This window comes from Anser anser, assembly GCF_964211835.1.
Source record: "Anser anser genome assembly, chromosome: 11".
In the NCBI taxonomy this organism is placed as follows: domain Eukaryota; kingdom Metazoa; phylum Chordata; class Aves; order Anseriformes; family Anatidae; genus Anser; species Anser anser.
Genome location: NC_139732.1, coordinates 14911884 through 14929679, shown reverse-complemented (window position 1 = coordinate 14929679; position 17796 = coordinate 14911884). Strand labels below are relative to the sequence as shown.

General features: G+C 41.4%; 2 protein-coding genes across 20 annotated transcripts in view; one reads left to right on the top strand and one right to left on the bottom strand.

Moving 5' to 3' along the window:
- The window catches only part of LOC310879827 (uncharacterized protein), a 225534-nt gene that overhangs the window by 166213 nt on the left and 41525 nt on the right, over positions 1 to 17796 (bottom strand). For 7 of the 17 annotated variants that reach the window (XM_083794752.1, XM_083794753.1, XM_083794754.1 and 4 more), the window contains one exon: positions 11 to 95. The exons of 8 other annotated variants lie outside the window; for them this stretch is intronic. The gene's annotated coding sequence lies outside the window, so the exon portion shown is untranslated. Of the gene's footprint in view, positions 1 to 10; positions 96 to 2354; positions 2635 to 17796 lie in introns of those variants that run through there. 2 more of the 17 variants (XM_083794746.1, XM_083794748.1) reach the window with 1 other exon arrangement.
- The window catches only part of BEAN1 (brain expressed associated with NEDD4 1), a 53667-nt gene continuing 38724 nt past the window's right edge, over positions 2854 to 17796 (top strand). Inside the window, exons 1-3 of one of the 3 annotated variants that reach the window (XM_083794735.1) lie at positions 2854 to 3009; positions 3762 to 3836; positions 14179 to 14313. In XM_083794735.1, the coding sequence (XP_083650861.1) occupies positions 2979 to 3009; positions 3762 to 3836; positions 14179 to 14313 (241 nt within the window). In that variant the 5' untranslated portion in view covers positions 2854 to 2978. The remainder of the gene's footprint in view (positions 3010 to 3761; positions 3837 to 14178; positions 14314 to 17796) is intronic. The other 2 variants (XM_083794737.1, XM_083794736.1) reach the window with 2 other exon arrangements.

The window sequence follows — 17796 nt, the reverse complement described above, 5'->3', positions numbered from 1 at the left end:
TTTGCCTTACAGAAATCGGCTGTCACAAAATGTCCACACGGGCAGTGCAGCAGCCATCACACTTAAGCATCAGTTCAGCACTGACCTCCACGAACCTAAAATGAAACCACATGAGATGGTAAGTAGAGCTGAGGAGGTCTGCCGCTTCAGCAGACTCTACTAAACTGTATAGTTTTATAATGAAGTCCCTGGATCAAAGAAAATGTAAAATCATCCAAGAATAAAATTATCTGTCTTCAGCAAGGGCTTCTCACACTGATTGCCTGTTATTAGTAAAGGGGGAAACACCCACTGAGTGAGGATGGCAGCTTATTATGCTGCCAACTATAACAAATGCCATCCCAAACCTTATGGAAGTGTACCCGAGCTCCTCGTCCAGCACGCTCCTTATTTTGAAAGGTTGGGGAAAAACTTTCTCTACAAAGTAAGAGAATTCAAACTGGGCACACAGGCTGTAAATTACCAGCAACAGATGCTGCCTTAGTGCTCCTTGTTTTGTGATGTTATGAGAAAGACAAGCCAATTAAAATATAAACAGGTATGAGCAGCAGAAATTCTGAGTATTTTTTGTCTTTGGCCCAGCCCTCCCACATGCAGCATATAAACAAATGTCTGTGTAATAAATCATTGATTTGCAGGAAAAAATCTAATGCAAATTTGTTTTAGCAAAACAGAAAAACAGATGCAATAAATAAATAAATAAATAAATATTAAAAAAAAAAAACATAAATAATGATGTAAATAATCCTATACTATCTCCCTGACGCATTCCTGTTGAGGGACTGCACAAAGTGTGCAAATGAGACTCCAGCCTGAATTCACCACAACAAGCAGGTTTTGTTCCGGTGCACAACTGGAACCAGAAGAAAAAGAACCCCCACAATCTGAAAAACATATGGAATAAAAGGGTAAAAAACCTGTCCCATCTCCATACACCTTTAATGCAGATCTGGAAATCAGTGGGGTGAGCAAAACCTGGAAACATTTCGTGTAGATTCAAGATGAGCGTGCTGAGCACTGACAAGTACCGAGAAAGTCACTGTTAACTGTGATGATACTTCAGTAAGGCTGCGCTGGATCATACCTGGCACGTTGTGCTGTCTGACCCAGAAACAAACGTTCTGTGTCTCAGAAGCCATCCCTTCAGAAGCCATCCTCAGAAGCCATCCCTTCCTTATCTCCTCTGGGGATAAAGATTCCTCTGGACAAGACTTTCTCAGAAAAGAGCCTAAAAAGGGCTTAGATGGGATTTTTTTTCCAGAATTGCCAAATGTGAACCTGCTTACCCTGAATTCAAAGTCAGGTAACAAGGCCTCTGTATTTTCAACAGTTTCTCAGCTTTTTTAATTAAGTGTAGGTTTTGCAGTCAAACATAAAGACTATTAGTCTGTTTGAACTAAAGTTTATATGGATACTATGGCTAAATGTAAGGCACCATTTGGGAAAGATGCCATCACCAAAATTTGCAGAAGCACTAAATATTAGAAATTTTGAGATTTAAATTGGAGAAAGTATTTTAATATCGTTAAGTACAGTCTTACATATATACTTGACTCTTCAGGTGTGAATTCAAAAAACCTGCACACAGAAACCCAGCTTTTCTGATAGTGTGAAGGTGAGAATTTCTATATGCTTAACTAGATGACGAAGGGCCCTAAACTGAAGTCATATGGTTTCCATTTATTTAAGTGGTAGAAAAGTCTTTCATGGAGTCAAATACTTTGATGGGTTGAAGAAATTAATCAAGAGGTAATTTTTGCAGGAGAATTCTGAGGGGATTTTAGCATAGAAATTGGTTAATTAAGAACCGAGTTCCTATAATTTTGGCAAAAAGCACAAGTACTGCTGAGCCATAATGAAATCTACTTGCAAATTTCCAGGAAACTTTTCAACTGCTTCAGACACATTTCATGCTTGCCTGGATTAAAAAGGAAAAGAAAAAATAAGTGATCGATGACAGCAGCACACTTCTGACAGGAAGACCTGAGAGTTCACAACCATTTTATCAACCCCAAACTTCATTACAACTCTGCAACCATCACTACTGAACCAAGGAGAAATTAAACAGCCTGGGTATTGATGGTAAAGGTATTCCTATGCAAGAGAAGTTGCTCACAGGCCTGCAAACAAAAAGTGAAGGAGTCGCCTGGACGAGCAGTGTGAGAGGAAGCACCCCACAAGCCGGCTTCTGCCAGTGGGGCCAACAGGCGTGCACAAGAGAAAGGAATTGCCACTACAAGTTGATTCCTAAAAAAATCCAAGCTGCTACTAAAAGGACATGCCAAAAAGGCTGCATTTCTCACACGCTTTGCCTAAGCAGTTGACAACATGTTTTTTCCTTTTATTTTTCGTACCTAAATGGCCCATGATTAAAGTTCATACACAGCGGTCCCTGTTTCCTCTGGCTCTAGTACCGGGGCGTTTATCACTTGTGATGGGAAACATTTCCAAGATCCCCGGTAAAAACGTGCCGCCCTGGTGCAGCCGGGCTCCAGCTGTGCCTTGTCCTAAATCCTGCTGGATCCCACCGAGCCGCCCGAACTGCTTCCCCCGCAGCGCCGGCTAATCCCGGCCGTGCCCTCCTTTCCCTCCCTCCCTACCTCCCTCGCAGCCGCAGCTCCCGAGGAGCGGGCACCCGCCTCCAGCTCGGAGCCCGAGCCCCTACAGCGCTCCCCTTCCCCAGAGCCGGCACCAGGGCGGGGAACGGACCTGGAGCCCCCCTAGGCCGCGGCCGGCCCTCGGGGATGCGCAGCCCGGAGCCCCCCTCCCCGCGGCCTGCCCCGGGGGCGCCCCTCCTCTCCCCCCGGCGGCGGGCAGGGCCGGCCAGGGGGGGCCGCGGCGGCCTGCCCCAGCGGGGCGGAGGTCGGCCGCCTCCACACGCCCCCCGTCCAGCAGCCGGCGGCGGCTGAGGGAGGAGGAGGAGGCGGCGGCCGCGCCCGCCTCGCCTCCCGCCCGCCGGGGAGCCGCGGCTGAGGCGCATGGAGACAGCGGCCGGCGCCGCGGGCTGGGGTAAGGCGCGCTGAGGCGGCGGGGCTGCGTCCCCACAGGGCTGTGTCCCCACGGGGCTCTGTCCCGACAGGGCTCTGTCCCGACAGGGCTCTGTCCCGACAGGGATGTGTCCCGACAGGGATGTATCCCGGGGCGTGGGGCGCGATCCCGCGGCGGCTCGGGGCAAGCCGGTCGTCTCCGTGCCGAGGGGCAGCGGGTCGGGCAGGGCGGGCTGAGGGGAGCCCTGAAGCTCAGCGGGGGGCTGACAGGAAAAGCCGAACCCTTCGTGATTTTTTGGGTCTCAGAGGAAAGCCCTGAGGTGCAAGTGGTAAATATTGAGGCTCGGTGCGCAGGGCAGTGTGTGTACCGAAGAGGTGGGCTCCTGCCCCACGCAGCCCAGGGGCGCAGGAATTGGGAACCAGTCCCTCCGTGTTACTGGGCGCCTGCCCGCTGACTGGGGACGACCTCCCAGCGATAATTACCATATTTACATAACACGTTGTTGTTTATACGTGGGCTTCTGAACCCTGAGGCATTAAAGTCATGTAGAATATCATTTCCTGAACGGGAGGGATTCCTGGAAGTATGAAGCAACGACTTGTTTATTTATTTTTACCCCATTCAAGCTACATCTGTGCGCATATTCGGTCTGAAACGTGTAACGCTGCCCTAGAGAACAGGAGCCTGTTAACCACACAGTGTCTTCATCTGACATCTGGTCCCGAAACAAAACCAAACTGCTATTAAGGACCTTTCTTTTGTTCCCTCCTTAGTTCTTTTCTTCCATCTTCCTCTCATCTCTGGAAGCTCCATCCGTATTGGAATAGGCAGCAATTATTCCAATCTCTGTAAGTAGCCTCTTTTTTTTTTTAACTGCATTAATGGCATGCCTTGCAGTCATGTACAGCTGTAGGAATATTGTATTTAAAGTCCTCTAGCAGATAAACATCAATCCATTAAAAAGCAAATAGCTTCCTGACTAAGAAAACAACTGAGTTAACTGAAACTGACTCGAGCTTGTGATCTTTGAACAAGCAAAACTCACAGAAATGAGTGAAAGAATTGCCTGAAATAGAGGACTGTACAACTTGGTCCCAGGCACAAGTACTTCACTATTTCTTTTTCCAAAAAAAAATGCTTCCTCCTTCTCAGCATTTTCTCCCACAAGAAATTAGCACATAGCTGCTGAAACTGATCGACAAATTGAGCACACTGACATCAAAATTTATGTCATTTTGGCACTCACTACTGAAACAAATCTGGCTAAAAATTACTTCCACTCACCGAAATACAACGTAACTCCTGACATTTGACTTCCTTCCATTCTCCTTTTTATGACTGACTTTTGTAGTTATTACATGAAAGTTTTTTGAAAGGGAAATATGACATTTTAAGAGCCAACACTGCCTATGTCACTGGCTGTATTTCAGTAGAAAACCACGTGTATGCAAGGAATCACATTAGCACATCCAACCTCTTTGATAAAAGAATGCATAATGATAAAATACCTAACAAAAAATACCTAACAAAAATTAAACTACCAGGGTATCTCAGAGCACGTGCTGCATCTCAAGAAAAGTCATACTGAAATGTTGTAACTAGATTATGTCTTCTATAACAAAACTTTCAAGCTAAGATGTCCTTCATGGGTGAGAAATAATAAGAATAAAACCTGAAGTTTACAGAAACAACAGGCAAAAAGTTCTCACATTTACTTTGGAATGTACATAAAGCATGACAGAGTCAGGCAACTGTTATCTTCATAGACTGGAAAAACTACCAAGATGAGTGTTTGCTGCAAGCCCTACCAACTTGGAGGAACTATTCATATTGTCACCACCAGCATCTGTCAGCACTAGGTATTTGGAGGCTCTAACCCTAAGAGGCTCTATGGCAACTAAGAGCGGAGTTTGATCAGTAAAGCTGGTTACAGTGCAAAACCAAGTAAATGCAAAGTGCTTTTCTTCAGACAGTCTGGTAATCCCTTAAACTCCTAAATAAAACCATGCTAAAGTTGGGCTTGAGTAAGTGCAGAACTAGTAGCTGCTGATTAAAACTGTTCATCCTCTGTCTACCTAATGTAGGACCAACTAGCATCACCTAAGTCATAGAAAATACAAAATAACACAAAAATGACAGGGAATTGTAAAAGCTAACATTACTATAGCCACATGTACCAGTCCATATATTTATTAAAGATCTTCCTGTAGATATGGCAAAAAAAAAATTAAAATGTGCTTGCTCATGTTGTTACAGGTTAATATTACAAAATACCGTTTCAATTATTTCTCAAGAGAACCGTTATTTTAATATTATGCACACAATGACATTCCATAGCATTTCATTGCATATGAAGTCACTATGTGCTTAGTTTGGGAATTCAGAGCAGAGTAATACAGTTTTCTATCCATTCTTTGCTTTTGTGTTCCTTTACCCTTCCCTACCACTGCCCCTCCCAGAGAGACCAGTTCTTCACAGCAAGACAAGTTAGGATTGCATTGACATTATGTTAGCGGAGCTATGTAAAGCAGGTGTTGCAGCAAACATAGTTCAGAGTAGTGCAATTATTGCCCTAATTTCCAAATGGGTGCCTACTTCTCTTCAAAATTAGCTGTTCGTAAGGCAGCATTTTCTTTTTACTTCCATCTTAACTGAGTTCAGTTCAGGTAGGCCCAACGTTCTGGCCTTCTATGTGTTTAATTACTGTAATGCTCGGACTGTGAAATGTTAAATTATCCATTATATCTAATGAGTTAACACAGTAACAGGTAGGTGTTAGCCAAAAAGAAAACCCCACAAAATGTGGCTTGTGCATTTACTGCAAACCCAGAAAGTGTCTCCTGTTACGTATTAATTCATGTATGCCCAGTACTAGACCCATCTACTCTCCAAACACTGAATTTCCGACGTAAATGGAAAGGCCCAGGAGCAGGACTGCAACTCTTCTCATGCCAGGTGTCCACCGTGCCTTGAGAACACTGCATCCCATACAGGACAAAGAGGTGAAGTCACACAAGCCAAGTCCGGGCAAGCTAATACTCAGGAATGGAGCTGTGTGACTTCAAACATACAGTACCAAGGCAGGTGGAGAATGTCAATGTTTATTGGAACTTTCTGATTAGAAGTAAAATTTGCAATTAGTTTTGTTGCTTTGCATATTTCAGAGAAAAAAAAAAACAACTGTATTTTTTAGCTTTTGTTCAGAAGATTGTTTTAATAAGTAGTAAGTCAAAATTCTCTCTCAAAAATGTTGATGTTATGAGTATTAATCATTATCAATCAGCAGTCATGAACCACAGCCACCGTGTAATATATGAATGAAGGGGCCCAGAACTGTCAGAGTAGTAGAACAGCAGAGAAATATTTGTAACTAAATTGCCTTCCCTTCCTGCATGCCTTCTCCTCAGGAGGTCCAAGATTCACCTCTGAAGAAATGTTTCAAGCATAGGAAAAAAAAAATCAACTAGTTTTCAGTCAATTACGCAGACAGCCAATACTTACCAGCTATTTTAAGAACATAGCTATTTTACAACTGTCAAGTGACCGTATAGTTTTGTATTTAAATATTAGTATGTCTGGATGATAACCAGATTTAACTATAATGTCTCAGCTGTTACATCTAAGAGCACAAGGAATGTCTAGAAATTTATAAAATGTTCATTTCGGCACAGAAATCAGGAAAAACAGCAGTACAAAATATGCAGACTGTTTAAAATTCAGCCTTAAGACTCCTGTGTTATAACCTTTGCTCATATTAAACAGTGTTATCTCACAAAATCAAGAAGGAACAAGAGAGTTCACACTGCAGCTTTCTGTATGAAAGCACACCCAGCCAGGCACAGGGACAAACTCACGTTAAGAAAATGGTGCAGCAAATCCTTATCCTACGACCATTAGGCCCCTGACCAGACCCTCTGGCTGCTGTACCTCACATTCAGCTCCCACAGCTGGCTCCCAGCTGCGTGTCGCTGACTCCAGCACGGCTAGCTGTGCTCGGACACCCCAGGAAGGCAGTAGAAGGTTGAGCAAACTCAGAACCAAGGAAATCTCTCTGTACACAGCAAGAATAAATTACTCTCTCCCCTGCTACAGACTAGGGAGTCTTTAGCTCTTGTTCTTGAGAGAAAATCCTGCATTTTTTCCCAGAATGGTCTCCAAACTCAGCCAGGTTAATACAGTCGGCTAGATAGCAGTATTCAAGGAACGTAACTGCACATTCATGTGCACGTGGAGCCCAGAGCCTCAGTTCAAACAAGCGAAGGAACTGGCTCTGTAGGTACCTTAGAGTGGTCTGTTAGCTGCACCAGCTGTGAGACATACAGAGGGACAAGAGACTGCTTCAAGCCTGTGTGTGACAGCTTTGCTGCAAGCTGTGGAGCCAGGATGATGCCAGGATGTGCTGTGGAGCGAGTGACGGGTGTGCACTAAGACTTGTACCCGCAGGATGCCTTGAGAAGTGTCAGCAACCGAAGCACCACCATCTGCCACTCACTCCAGCCTGTCTAGCCACAGAACGCCAGAAACCACGTAGGTCTGTGATGCCAGGCAATGGGGCAAGCACACGCTCTAGTAGCCCTCTCTTCTCCAAATGCACAGCAAAGTTTAATCTAGAAAAATTGGCTCTTTCTTTTCTTCCACTGTTTTTTTCTCAAAGCGTGGATGTTTTCTGAAGGCACCAGAGAGGCTCCCTAATGCCCTTCCTTCAAGGTGTAGCCCGTATCTCCCCACAGTTTCCCATGCGGCATTTCAGAATGTGCAGAATCAAGGATGTTCAAATGGTTCTAGAACTGTAACTTAGCATTCTTTGTTCTTCTCCCCTAATAAGTCATATCCTGCTCAGTATCCTTCTGCCATCAATTTATTTTGTGATGGCTTGGTATCATTTCAGTTATTCACATCAAGAATGTTTTTTTCACATTTTAATTTATTAGATTGGATCCTGCACTAGGAAGGTATCTATTTCTCACCAAGCCTGACAATTTCTCATCCTCCTTTATGAGGATGTAGGCTGACAATTCCAAATCGTTCATTTCCACTAAAGCTACTGACTTAATTCCTCAGTTTCAGCAGCTTCTCCCCACTCCTACCTCCCATGCCTGTTTTTTGTTTATTTTTAGTGTAGAGAACAATAGACTGAAATTCATTCCTATGCAACTACTAGGCAAAAATACACAGATTAGAGACCAACCCTGCTCCCTTTTAAATAGAAATTATGCATTAGTTTTTGAAAGGAATTGATCAGACTGGTACAAAGAACAAGACTGGGATAAGAGCAGGAGGGAAGATAAGTTTTAGAAGTGTTGATCACTACTGACTCTGTCCTTCTGTCATTTCATTACTGTGTAATGACTGAGCTAGATATTAAGGCACCTAAAGCTGCTCAGCCACCTCTCGTTCAACATTGAGGGGTAGACACCTAATTGATTAGCAGCTCTTGTAAAGTCTACTCAGAGTGTCTGTCTTCAGATGCTTTGAAACTTTGGCTGCAAATTTAGAGCTGGCAGAAGCAAGCAATTCAGTTAGCTTTGGCAGCATTTAGGCAAATAGTGAGTTTGGTTGCAAAACTGAATACATACAACTTGCTACAACTTCCTGAAATGCTTTTTTTTTTTTAAATAATGACATTGATACACCTACAGTCTTCAAGAGTCTGTGTGAAGATAATTTGTTGCAACCTTTCAGACAAAGCCACTTGATCACAATCTAGTCTCAATGCAGATCTTGCTTGTACAACACTTTCTTTCCTGGGCCTAAGTTTCTTATCTTTAATTGCTATTTTTAGCTGCAAGCATGTTAATCCCTTCTATCATTAAAATGGAGATTTTCCTTTCAGCAGTTGTTTTACTGCATTAAAAGACTACATAAATAAATAGTGAAATACATGTCGTTTTGTCACTTTTTGCTTTTGAATCTCTCTTGTTGGTGATTAATCTTTTTTTAGTTTCAAGGTTTAAGAGAAACAGCTCTCCAAGCATACGGTCTTTACAGGTTTTCAGCATCTTCACTTTATTTTGATTTAGCTACACAGTTGTGACAAGATTACTTCTACCAGTCTGATGGACACTTAGAAGTCTCAACTGAGACCAAAGCTTTATTGTGCTAGGTCCTGGACAGAGGAACTGGCTCTGTCCTTCCAGATTGTACAGATAAGACAAAAGGTTGGAAAAGAAAGAGGGTGACAGAGAAATTAATTGCTTTGGATTACACAGCAATTTAAGGAGAAAGCCACGCTCTCTGGGCTGCTGGACTGGTATCTGTCCTTTACTTGGCACACACAACCCTGCAAAGAAGAGCAACAAAGAGTAGCTATTTGGAATGACTTCTATGCATCACTTGAAGTGTATGTTAAACTATGCTAATAATCCAGCTCCTCGCACTAAACACGTTTGTGAAATCAGATGTTCCTTTGTAGAGAGTATGGGGCATTCAACAGTAGATCGACAAAGCAGTTCTGACGTATTGATACTATTGTGTGCTGGGGTACATGCTGTATGGTACATTACTTAGCATCAGTCCCAATCAGGAGCTGTCAAAATGTATAGGAAGAGCAAGAAATTGGTACATTAAGAACAAAAATTTTGTTTTTTCATATTGTGCTGCCCCTTACAGTAAACATCATGTTTTTGCTTTCAGTCTTGCAAGACAGTTTGAAGCAGAACAAGCAACTGAAAAAACACAGACACTTTTAAAAAGGGCTGTGATTTTAGAACACCACAACTCTGAATGGGAACATGAGTGGAAACCATCCTTTTGCAACTTGATCCTATTAGATAACCTGATATGAGTGCATATGAAAGCCTAAAAAAATACTTTGTTCAGCACTACATTTCTATGTTTCTGATTTAAAAATGTTTCTGCTGAATGAAGCAAGCTGTAAATAGGAAACCTTCCCAAAGCTTGGAGATATAAGGTAGTAACACAGAAGTGCTGGAACATCATTAGAAAAAGAAACAAGGTTTTTTTTTTCCAGATCTTCAAATGTGAAACTGATTCCCAGCTACAGCATTGTGAAATGCTGGAGTAAAGGTGGTATTAAGATACTTTAATAGTGCAAAAATGACATCTTGTGTAAGCTCATCAATTTAGGATTAATGTAAATTTCCTTAGTTGCCATCAATGCAAAAACTCTTAGGAACTGAGGGGCACAAGAAGTCACCACAGATAAGAATCTCTCTTCTTTATATCCTGTGCATGCTCATCTAAATCATATAAGCACAGTAGAGCAGTAAGCATCAAGTTAACACATACCACAAGTTTTCTCTCTCATCCTCTCACCAAACTCAAGAGCTGTTAAATCATCTCTATGTAGCTAGAGGATCCTTCTTCACCAGGACTATCTTCCTGCAGCTGCAAAGGTTTCAAAGCCAGGCTGCAGACAAGAATAAGGACCATGCTTTCACAAAGCCCAGATGTTATGTTGCTGAGAGTAGTTCCTGCTGGTGGATGATCTGGGCATTATCAGATTCAGTGGCTGATGTGAGAAGTGTACTCCCACTTTAGCAGATAAACTGTTACTTTGAATTTTTAAAAAAATGGTATTAACAGAGAAATAGAAATTTGGCTAACATACAACAGCTGTAATTTGTTATGTGTATTTTAATGGCACGAGTTTATTTTCAACTTGTGGATTAATTTCATGCATCACAGTTAGATAAGACTGCACCTTAACCTAAATTTGATAGGACAATTTTATGTTCTTAAATTACTAATTTTAAAATCATAAATTAATTCAATCGTATGTAGATTTGGAGTACAAACCCTGAAAACCATCATCATGCCTGTGCCTGGCACGCTCGGATTGGAACAGGTGGGCTTAGAACTGGGAAGTGCTTCTCCGGTGGAGACTTTGTTAGCTCCCTGTCATCTGTAGTAAAAAATGTTTTCAAATCAATTTACCTCAGGGTAAAACGTCCTGTGAAAACAAAACACTGTGTTCTGGCCTCTACTGAGACAGAAACATCATTTGGAAAGTAATTCATTTTTCACAAATGAAACTATCTGTGCTCCACAAGAGAAATCTGATTACCTGGAACTTAGACATTATCATTTGTTCCGTCAGAACTAAGACTGAATTTTATGCCTATGTCCCTGACTGCTCCATGAGGGCCGTGCCTCAGTTTCTTCCTAAAAATACTATTTATATATTTTGAGTCTTCATGTTTTACCAGGTATTTTGCAGCTTTCCTTGGCAATAGCTGGAACACTTACATCATCTGGATTTACAAAAGACATATTTTACTTTTGCTATATTCTGGACATGCAGCTTTATGGGATAGGTTTGCACGCCATTCTTTGACTGTCATTGTCCCCCACTGCTCTTTAGTCCAAAGAACTGCATCTGCCCCTATCATTTTTTATAGCTTTCATTCTTAATGGTTTTCCCTGAAGACAATATAACACTGCTGTGGTTTTCTAACACTTTCATAAGGAGTGTACCCCAAAATGGCCTAGACAGTCCAACAACAACTAGCAGAAACAGAATGTGTACAATTACTTTCTGGATGAGGCAGGAGGGGCATTTATTAAGTGCCCTTTAAAGAAGAGCCAGTAAGGTGGTAAAAAGTAAAACAGAAATTTGATGTTGCAGGAACTGTAAAAAAGTTTCTTATGCCAAAAATTGGTGAAACTGTAGCTACTGATAGAGGGGAATTATGTTGAACTAAAACAGGAACAGTGAACAAGAAAGATACGAAAGGGTATAAACTGAAGCAGGTTCTAAGAGGATTAAAATAATTAGTGCACCTTCAGATTAGGTTATGAACTAAATGGACTTTATGGAAAATATAAATGTGTATGTGAGATGCATACTGGGACCAACGACTTTAACAAATCTGCAAATAGTATTTTTTCATTGGCATCATTTTCTTGCAGGTGAATTCCTTCTTGATATTTGTAGTGACAATGCAGTCTAAAGCTAATGAAGTTGTTGCATTTCCACAATGACTATCTTTGATACCACAAAATAGTTATTGCTTAGTTGCTTCTTCTGTAATATTTTAACTCTCTAAAAAACAGACAGGAATCCCGACAACCTTAACTGCTGGGAGCTCTATTCCATTTTACCCAAAGATTGTCTGAGATACCTACCACAAATACAGAAGCCATTTGGGAAATAGACTGCAAGATGTTCTGAAAATACAAAACACTGTGATCTGATTATTGGCCTCTGGATTGCTGAGCTGCCAGGTACAAGCACACAGCCTAAGATTTACTGTAACAGTTTGTCCTCAGTGCTGGCAGTATTTATAAATGCATTTGGGGTACTGACATTTTCCACTGGAGCAGCTGTGTGGAGAATTGGAAATCATGAACAATTACTCCTAGCTGCATGATTTTGCAGATATGAAGGCTGACAAAAAAGCACCAAATTAAAAACATTGGAGAGCGAACAAAAACCTGACGTAGCAGAATTGTCGGTGTTCTGTTGGGTACCAATGTGCACGCTAGTCCTCTGTGCATTTGCTTTCAGGAGCTGGTGTTTTCCAAGTTGGGCCTGAACTTCTATTTGCCTGCATTTGGAATATTTTAGATTGGTTATATAAAGTAACCTAAATAAACTCTAGTGCTTAGGGAGATTTAAAGGTGATTTCTGAAGAGTTTTCTGCACAAAGCTTTTCCATGCCAAAATTCAAATACTTTTTCATCTGTCATTAATGAACTGTTTTCTTCCTGTTCTGCTTCTCATTATTTGAAGGCACAACAAAAGTGTGCAACTCAGAGATCTCAGTACATCTGTTTGCACGCTCAGATGCACCTGTCAGAAAATGGTTTCCTTTTATCAAAATAAGCCCAATTTCAGTAGCACTACTTGCAAAATGTCATATATATATATATATATGCTTTCTTTGAAAAATACACTTTTTCCCCCTCTTTTCCCAGATAACTTTCCAACTTCCTGATCTCCCATGAATTTGTTTGCCCCATACAGTATACAAGTAGATTTTAACCTAATGAGCTGGAATACATTTAACATAACCAGCTCTTCTTTCAGTCATTTTCTCAGCCTGTTTTCTATGGTATGGCTAGCCACTGGCATTCCATGGGGTATTTTGCAATGTGCAGTTAGTATGTCAAAAAAAAAAAAAAAAAAAGACAGATCCTCTTCCTTGCACAGAGGTACCCCCAGCTCCTTTAAGTTTTGTATTGGGACGCTATTTGATTGTTTATGAACATCAAATAAAACAGCTATTTTGAGTAGCCAGTGGCCACTCTCTCCTCAGGCATGCCCCTAGGACATTTGGATGAGGAAAAAGAGGTGCTGTTCAGACATGAGAAAGTGACATCCCCTCACCCAGCGCCTCCATTTCTTGTGCAAACAGGTGAATATTAGGATGACCCAAAACCCCGTTTTTCTTAAGTTGCAGGGCTTAGGCAGGTATTATCTCTCACTTAAGAGAATTTGTTTTCATGCTTGTGTGTATCCATAAAGAGAACAGAAGCCATGGTACGTTACTGCAGGATAAGTTAAAATTACTCTTTTTTCCCCCTCTCCAGGCAGAGATGGGGGATTCAGTTTTTTGCTCAGCCCACAGGAATCAACCGTTCTCCTGGGAAGGAGCCTCAGCCCTGCACTTAAGCAGCCAGAGGCATGGTGTGTGCACACAGCTGCAGAACCTACCACAAAGTATCTAGTATCTCCACAAACCAAACCTAAGCATTTGTCTCCATAAATTTACCCAACGGTTTAAGTTTATTCCAAAAAATGTGCTCCCACCCTAACAGATGGAGTTCCTATCTTTCACTGTCAAAATGGTAAAGGGTTGGGAGAAGCCCTTAAACCAGTCCTTCAGACCTATACAAGGCAGTAAATATTTATTTATTTATTTATTTATTTTCCTCCATCCATTTTGTGTATTAAACTGGGGCGAAGATGGATTGTTTTGGTTAGGAGTTGATGCCTACAGGTAAGGAGGCTAGGTGCCTCTCAAACACGGTGCCCTGGTGGTTTTTTTGGTGTACTTCACACAGACCTTATCCGTCTCTAACGCTATTTAAATGAGCAGCAACAATAGCCTAGGAAGCATTTGTTTAAGTTTCAGACCCTTTTCAGGTCTAACAAAAAAGAGAGTATTTTCATCCGCCCAGGGCTTTCAGAAGCAGGAAGGCTGACTTGCAGTAGACACTGGGCTTTGTTACCCAGGAGGGAGTTGCTTGTTACACAAAGTCATCAATCGTTTCTCCTCCTTTCAGACGAACAGAGCATTCTGCCTTGTAAAAAAGAAGAACTACAGTGTGGTAACGGCCTCTGCCTCTCAAACTGGCTGCGCTGTCACTACAAGAAGGACTGTGGCAGAGACTACATGTCCATCAAGCTAACCTGCTCAAGTGAGTTACCCTGCACCTTCCTAAATCGTGACAATGTCCTACGAATGCAAATCTGTTTTCTCACTGAATCTGTCTTTGTAGCAATATACTGTTCTACATACGAGATTTGATCTGGTTTTGCTGTTGCAAGGATACGGATATTTAGAGCTTTACTTATGTCTAAATCATTTATGCTACACGCATTTCAAGTGGAATAGTAAATAAGTATCAGCGGTAGCGGGAAATGGAAGATTTGGTCCAGATCAAAATGCATTAAGCTAATGTATTGTGAAGGATACTGCTCTGAATTGCCAGTTGGGAAAATAAAATATAATAAAATAAAATAGAATAAGGCCTTAAAAAGGCAGTCATCACTGCCGGAAACAATTAAACACTGGCGGCTCTACAGAGCAGTAGCTGCTGGCTGGGCACTCTGCCTTTGGAAATGTTGATGCGAATAAACAAACTGCCAGCAGATTAAAATTATACTTTGGGGGAGCAGAGGAGAGGTAAGAATTACTGTCAAGTCAGTGATATCCACTGTATTTAAAGGAGTAACAGGGTAATCGCTGTATTTAAAGGAGTAACAGGGTAATCGCTGTAAACAGTGCAGATAGCTTTAGCCGTTTGTTTCAGAAGACCGTTTTGTCAAACAGGTTGAAAGATGAGTTAGAGTATTTCTGCTGAACGAGCATGCCATAATCTCAGCATAGCCATTTACTAGCAAACTTGGTGGGTTAACCATCTCAGCTTTTTCTGTTCCTACTTATTCTCATCGTGTTTACTTGTTAATTTCAAGCTACAGCTTTAACTCTAAAATCTTCCTTTTAACATACCCATTTTGTAACTAGCAACATCTAAGAGCAAAAATGCTTTTAGACCCCTATTTCACATGGCAAAAACTGGACTGATCCCATACTGCTGTCACTGCTTGCCAGAAATATTTGACGACTTTGGTTTTTGAGTTAACACAACATTGTACACAGAACACAGCCACAGTTCTGCAAAAAGACCAGAAGTTACAATAGAGAAAGCAAACTGACAGCTACTGACAGATGAAAGTAAATCCAAAACTGAGTTTCAGGAGTGAGCCCAGTACACCCATCCTCTAAGGGGTATTCAGGTCCACAGACGCAAGGCAGAGCTAAAGCAAAGTCAAAGCCTTTGACACATGCACACCATAAAAAGCAGGTCCTCAACTCCAAGTGTTCAGTCCGCAGAGCCACACCTGTCACAACCCACTACCTGGCTTTACACTGCAGTTCAAACATTAATACAGCACAAGCACTCTGTAGAATCGCTCACAGTCCATTAAATAGAGCAGGCTCCAGATCCATGGAGCATGGAAAGATTTGGAGTTTATAGCTGAGAATACAGAAGGACTAACATGCACAGGAGGACACGAGCTGAATTTAGGCAAGAGCTCAGCTCTCCATGCTTTAGGCATTAATCCAATCAGCAGAGATTAGAGCTAGATATGGGTTTTTTTGTTGTTGTTTGTTTGGTTGTTTTTTTGTGGTTTTTTTTGGTTTTTTTTTTCTGCAAGAATGTGTTGGGGAGTGGTGGTGGAAGATTAGTAGGAACACCTCAGTTTTGATGATCTTATATATCTTGCCTAGATCACATGAAAACCTTTTAACAACTTGCATCTCACAGTAGTATTATTTTCTGCCCTTCCATAAAGGTGTGCATAAAGTAAGTACTGAGTGGCAACCGGCTCTTTTTAACATTCAATAAATACGTATTTTTTGAAATGCAAAGCTGTCAATTCAGTAGTAATAAGCTACAACAGTGACAGCTGACAAAACAGAGTCAAATAGTCACACGTTTGCTCTGAACACATTACAGTCTGAAGAGCTCAAAAAGACAAAACCAACAGATCATTTGCAATGGTTACAGAAGCGCACACAAATCAGAAACTGCCTAGAGGAGAAATTCATTATTTGGAATGGAAAGACTGATTTGCTGTTCACAGCTGAACTTGAGAGCAGAGTGTTATCCAGCAAGGCACTAACATCTGTCACTTCATCTACACTTCGCAGACACAGAAATGTTTCAGACAAGACGGGTGCCAAAGCACCTCTGTCGTGTGTTGATTTTGCAGAATAGCAGCAAGACCTGTTAGAAAATAAGCACCAACAGAAAATCTACACAGAAAGGCTGTGCAGTTAGATGCGGTGTGCCATTCCCTTCAGCCTCATACCATCCAAAACAGCAGTGCTACCTAGTAAAGAAGGACAAGGCAGTGACAGAGCTAGATGAAATTGAAAAGCTGACAGGTTTCCATACACAGCAGCGCTTGCATTAAGAAACCTGAGCACATGGCTGTGTGAGCACATGAAAATGAAGTGCTTGTGTACAAAAAAATCCCCTTGTGACTAAACTACAGATAACATTATATAATTTGTAAGATGACTGTGTGTACATTTAAATATATCATCCATATTTTGTTTCTATATATGTGTAAGATAGGGTCATTCCACTGGAATTGCTATTTCTCACTTTTTTTTTTTGTAATACTAACATCTAAACATTTAACCCACAACAAAGACCTTCATTCAGGCTAGCTCATCCTAGCACATTTTAGAATTTCCTGGCAGGAGCCATGCACCTGTGAAGCCCACCGAAACCAGCAGTCATTTAAAGCATTTTACCCTTGAGCTGCAAAGCATGTGTGAGAATATCAGGAAAATATTTTACATATTAGTTACCATTGTTCTTTCTCATCCCAAATTTGTTGTTTACTTTACAGTTAGAGGTATTCACATGTCAAAGTTATTTTTTTTTAATTTTGGCAAAGAATAACTTCATCTACTTCAGATGAAACCCTAAAAATTAATAAGCAGGTAACAAGAAAGAACTGTAGTTCCCTTATTGCATGTTTTTCTGTTCAAGTACTGGTATTAGACATTTTTAAGGATGGTCTCAACAAACACATTCCCAGGGAGAATTTTGACCTGTTTCTGAAAAGCAGTACAGTTCACTCCCCAGGAGCTTCCAGGCTTCTAAACAAACGCCTAACTTCAGATCATAACATCCAAAAGCATGTCATGTTGTGCTTAGTGCAGCTTTTCAGAACAAAAAGGTTTTCCAGAGTCTACCTGTTAGAAGTTTCTTTGCCCAGCATTTTTCCTTAAATGGAAAAACAAACGGCCAAGTTCCTCAGTTTGTTATAGGTGCACACTGTGCATGTACATTCACTGCAGGGGATTTCAGATTTGTCAGAATCTAAGGGGAATGTGTGAGATCTAGCTCTTAAAACATTGGCAGTACATCAACCACAGAGGCAAACTAATGATAGAGTCAAAGGGAAATAACTTTCAAATCACCTCCTGCTCACTGTGTCATTAATGCCTAACAATATTCTGGACTCACTTACATAGGCATTGGGAGTGAGTAAAGTAAGAACTTTTTGTCCTAGCATTCATGAAATCGGATAGAATAGTGTCTGTAGAGGGGGCTCCCTGTAACCAGTAACCACCACCATGTGGTCTCAGTACTCAT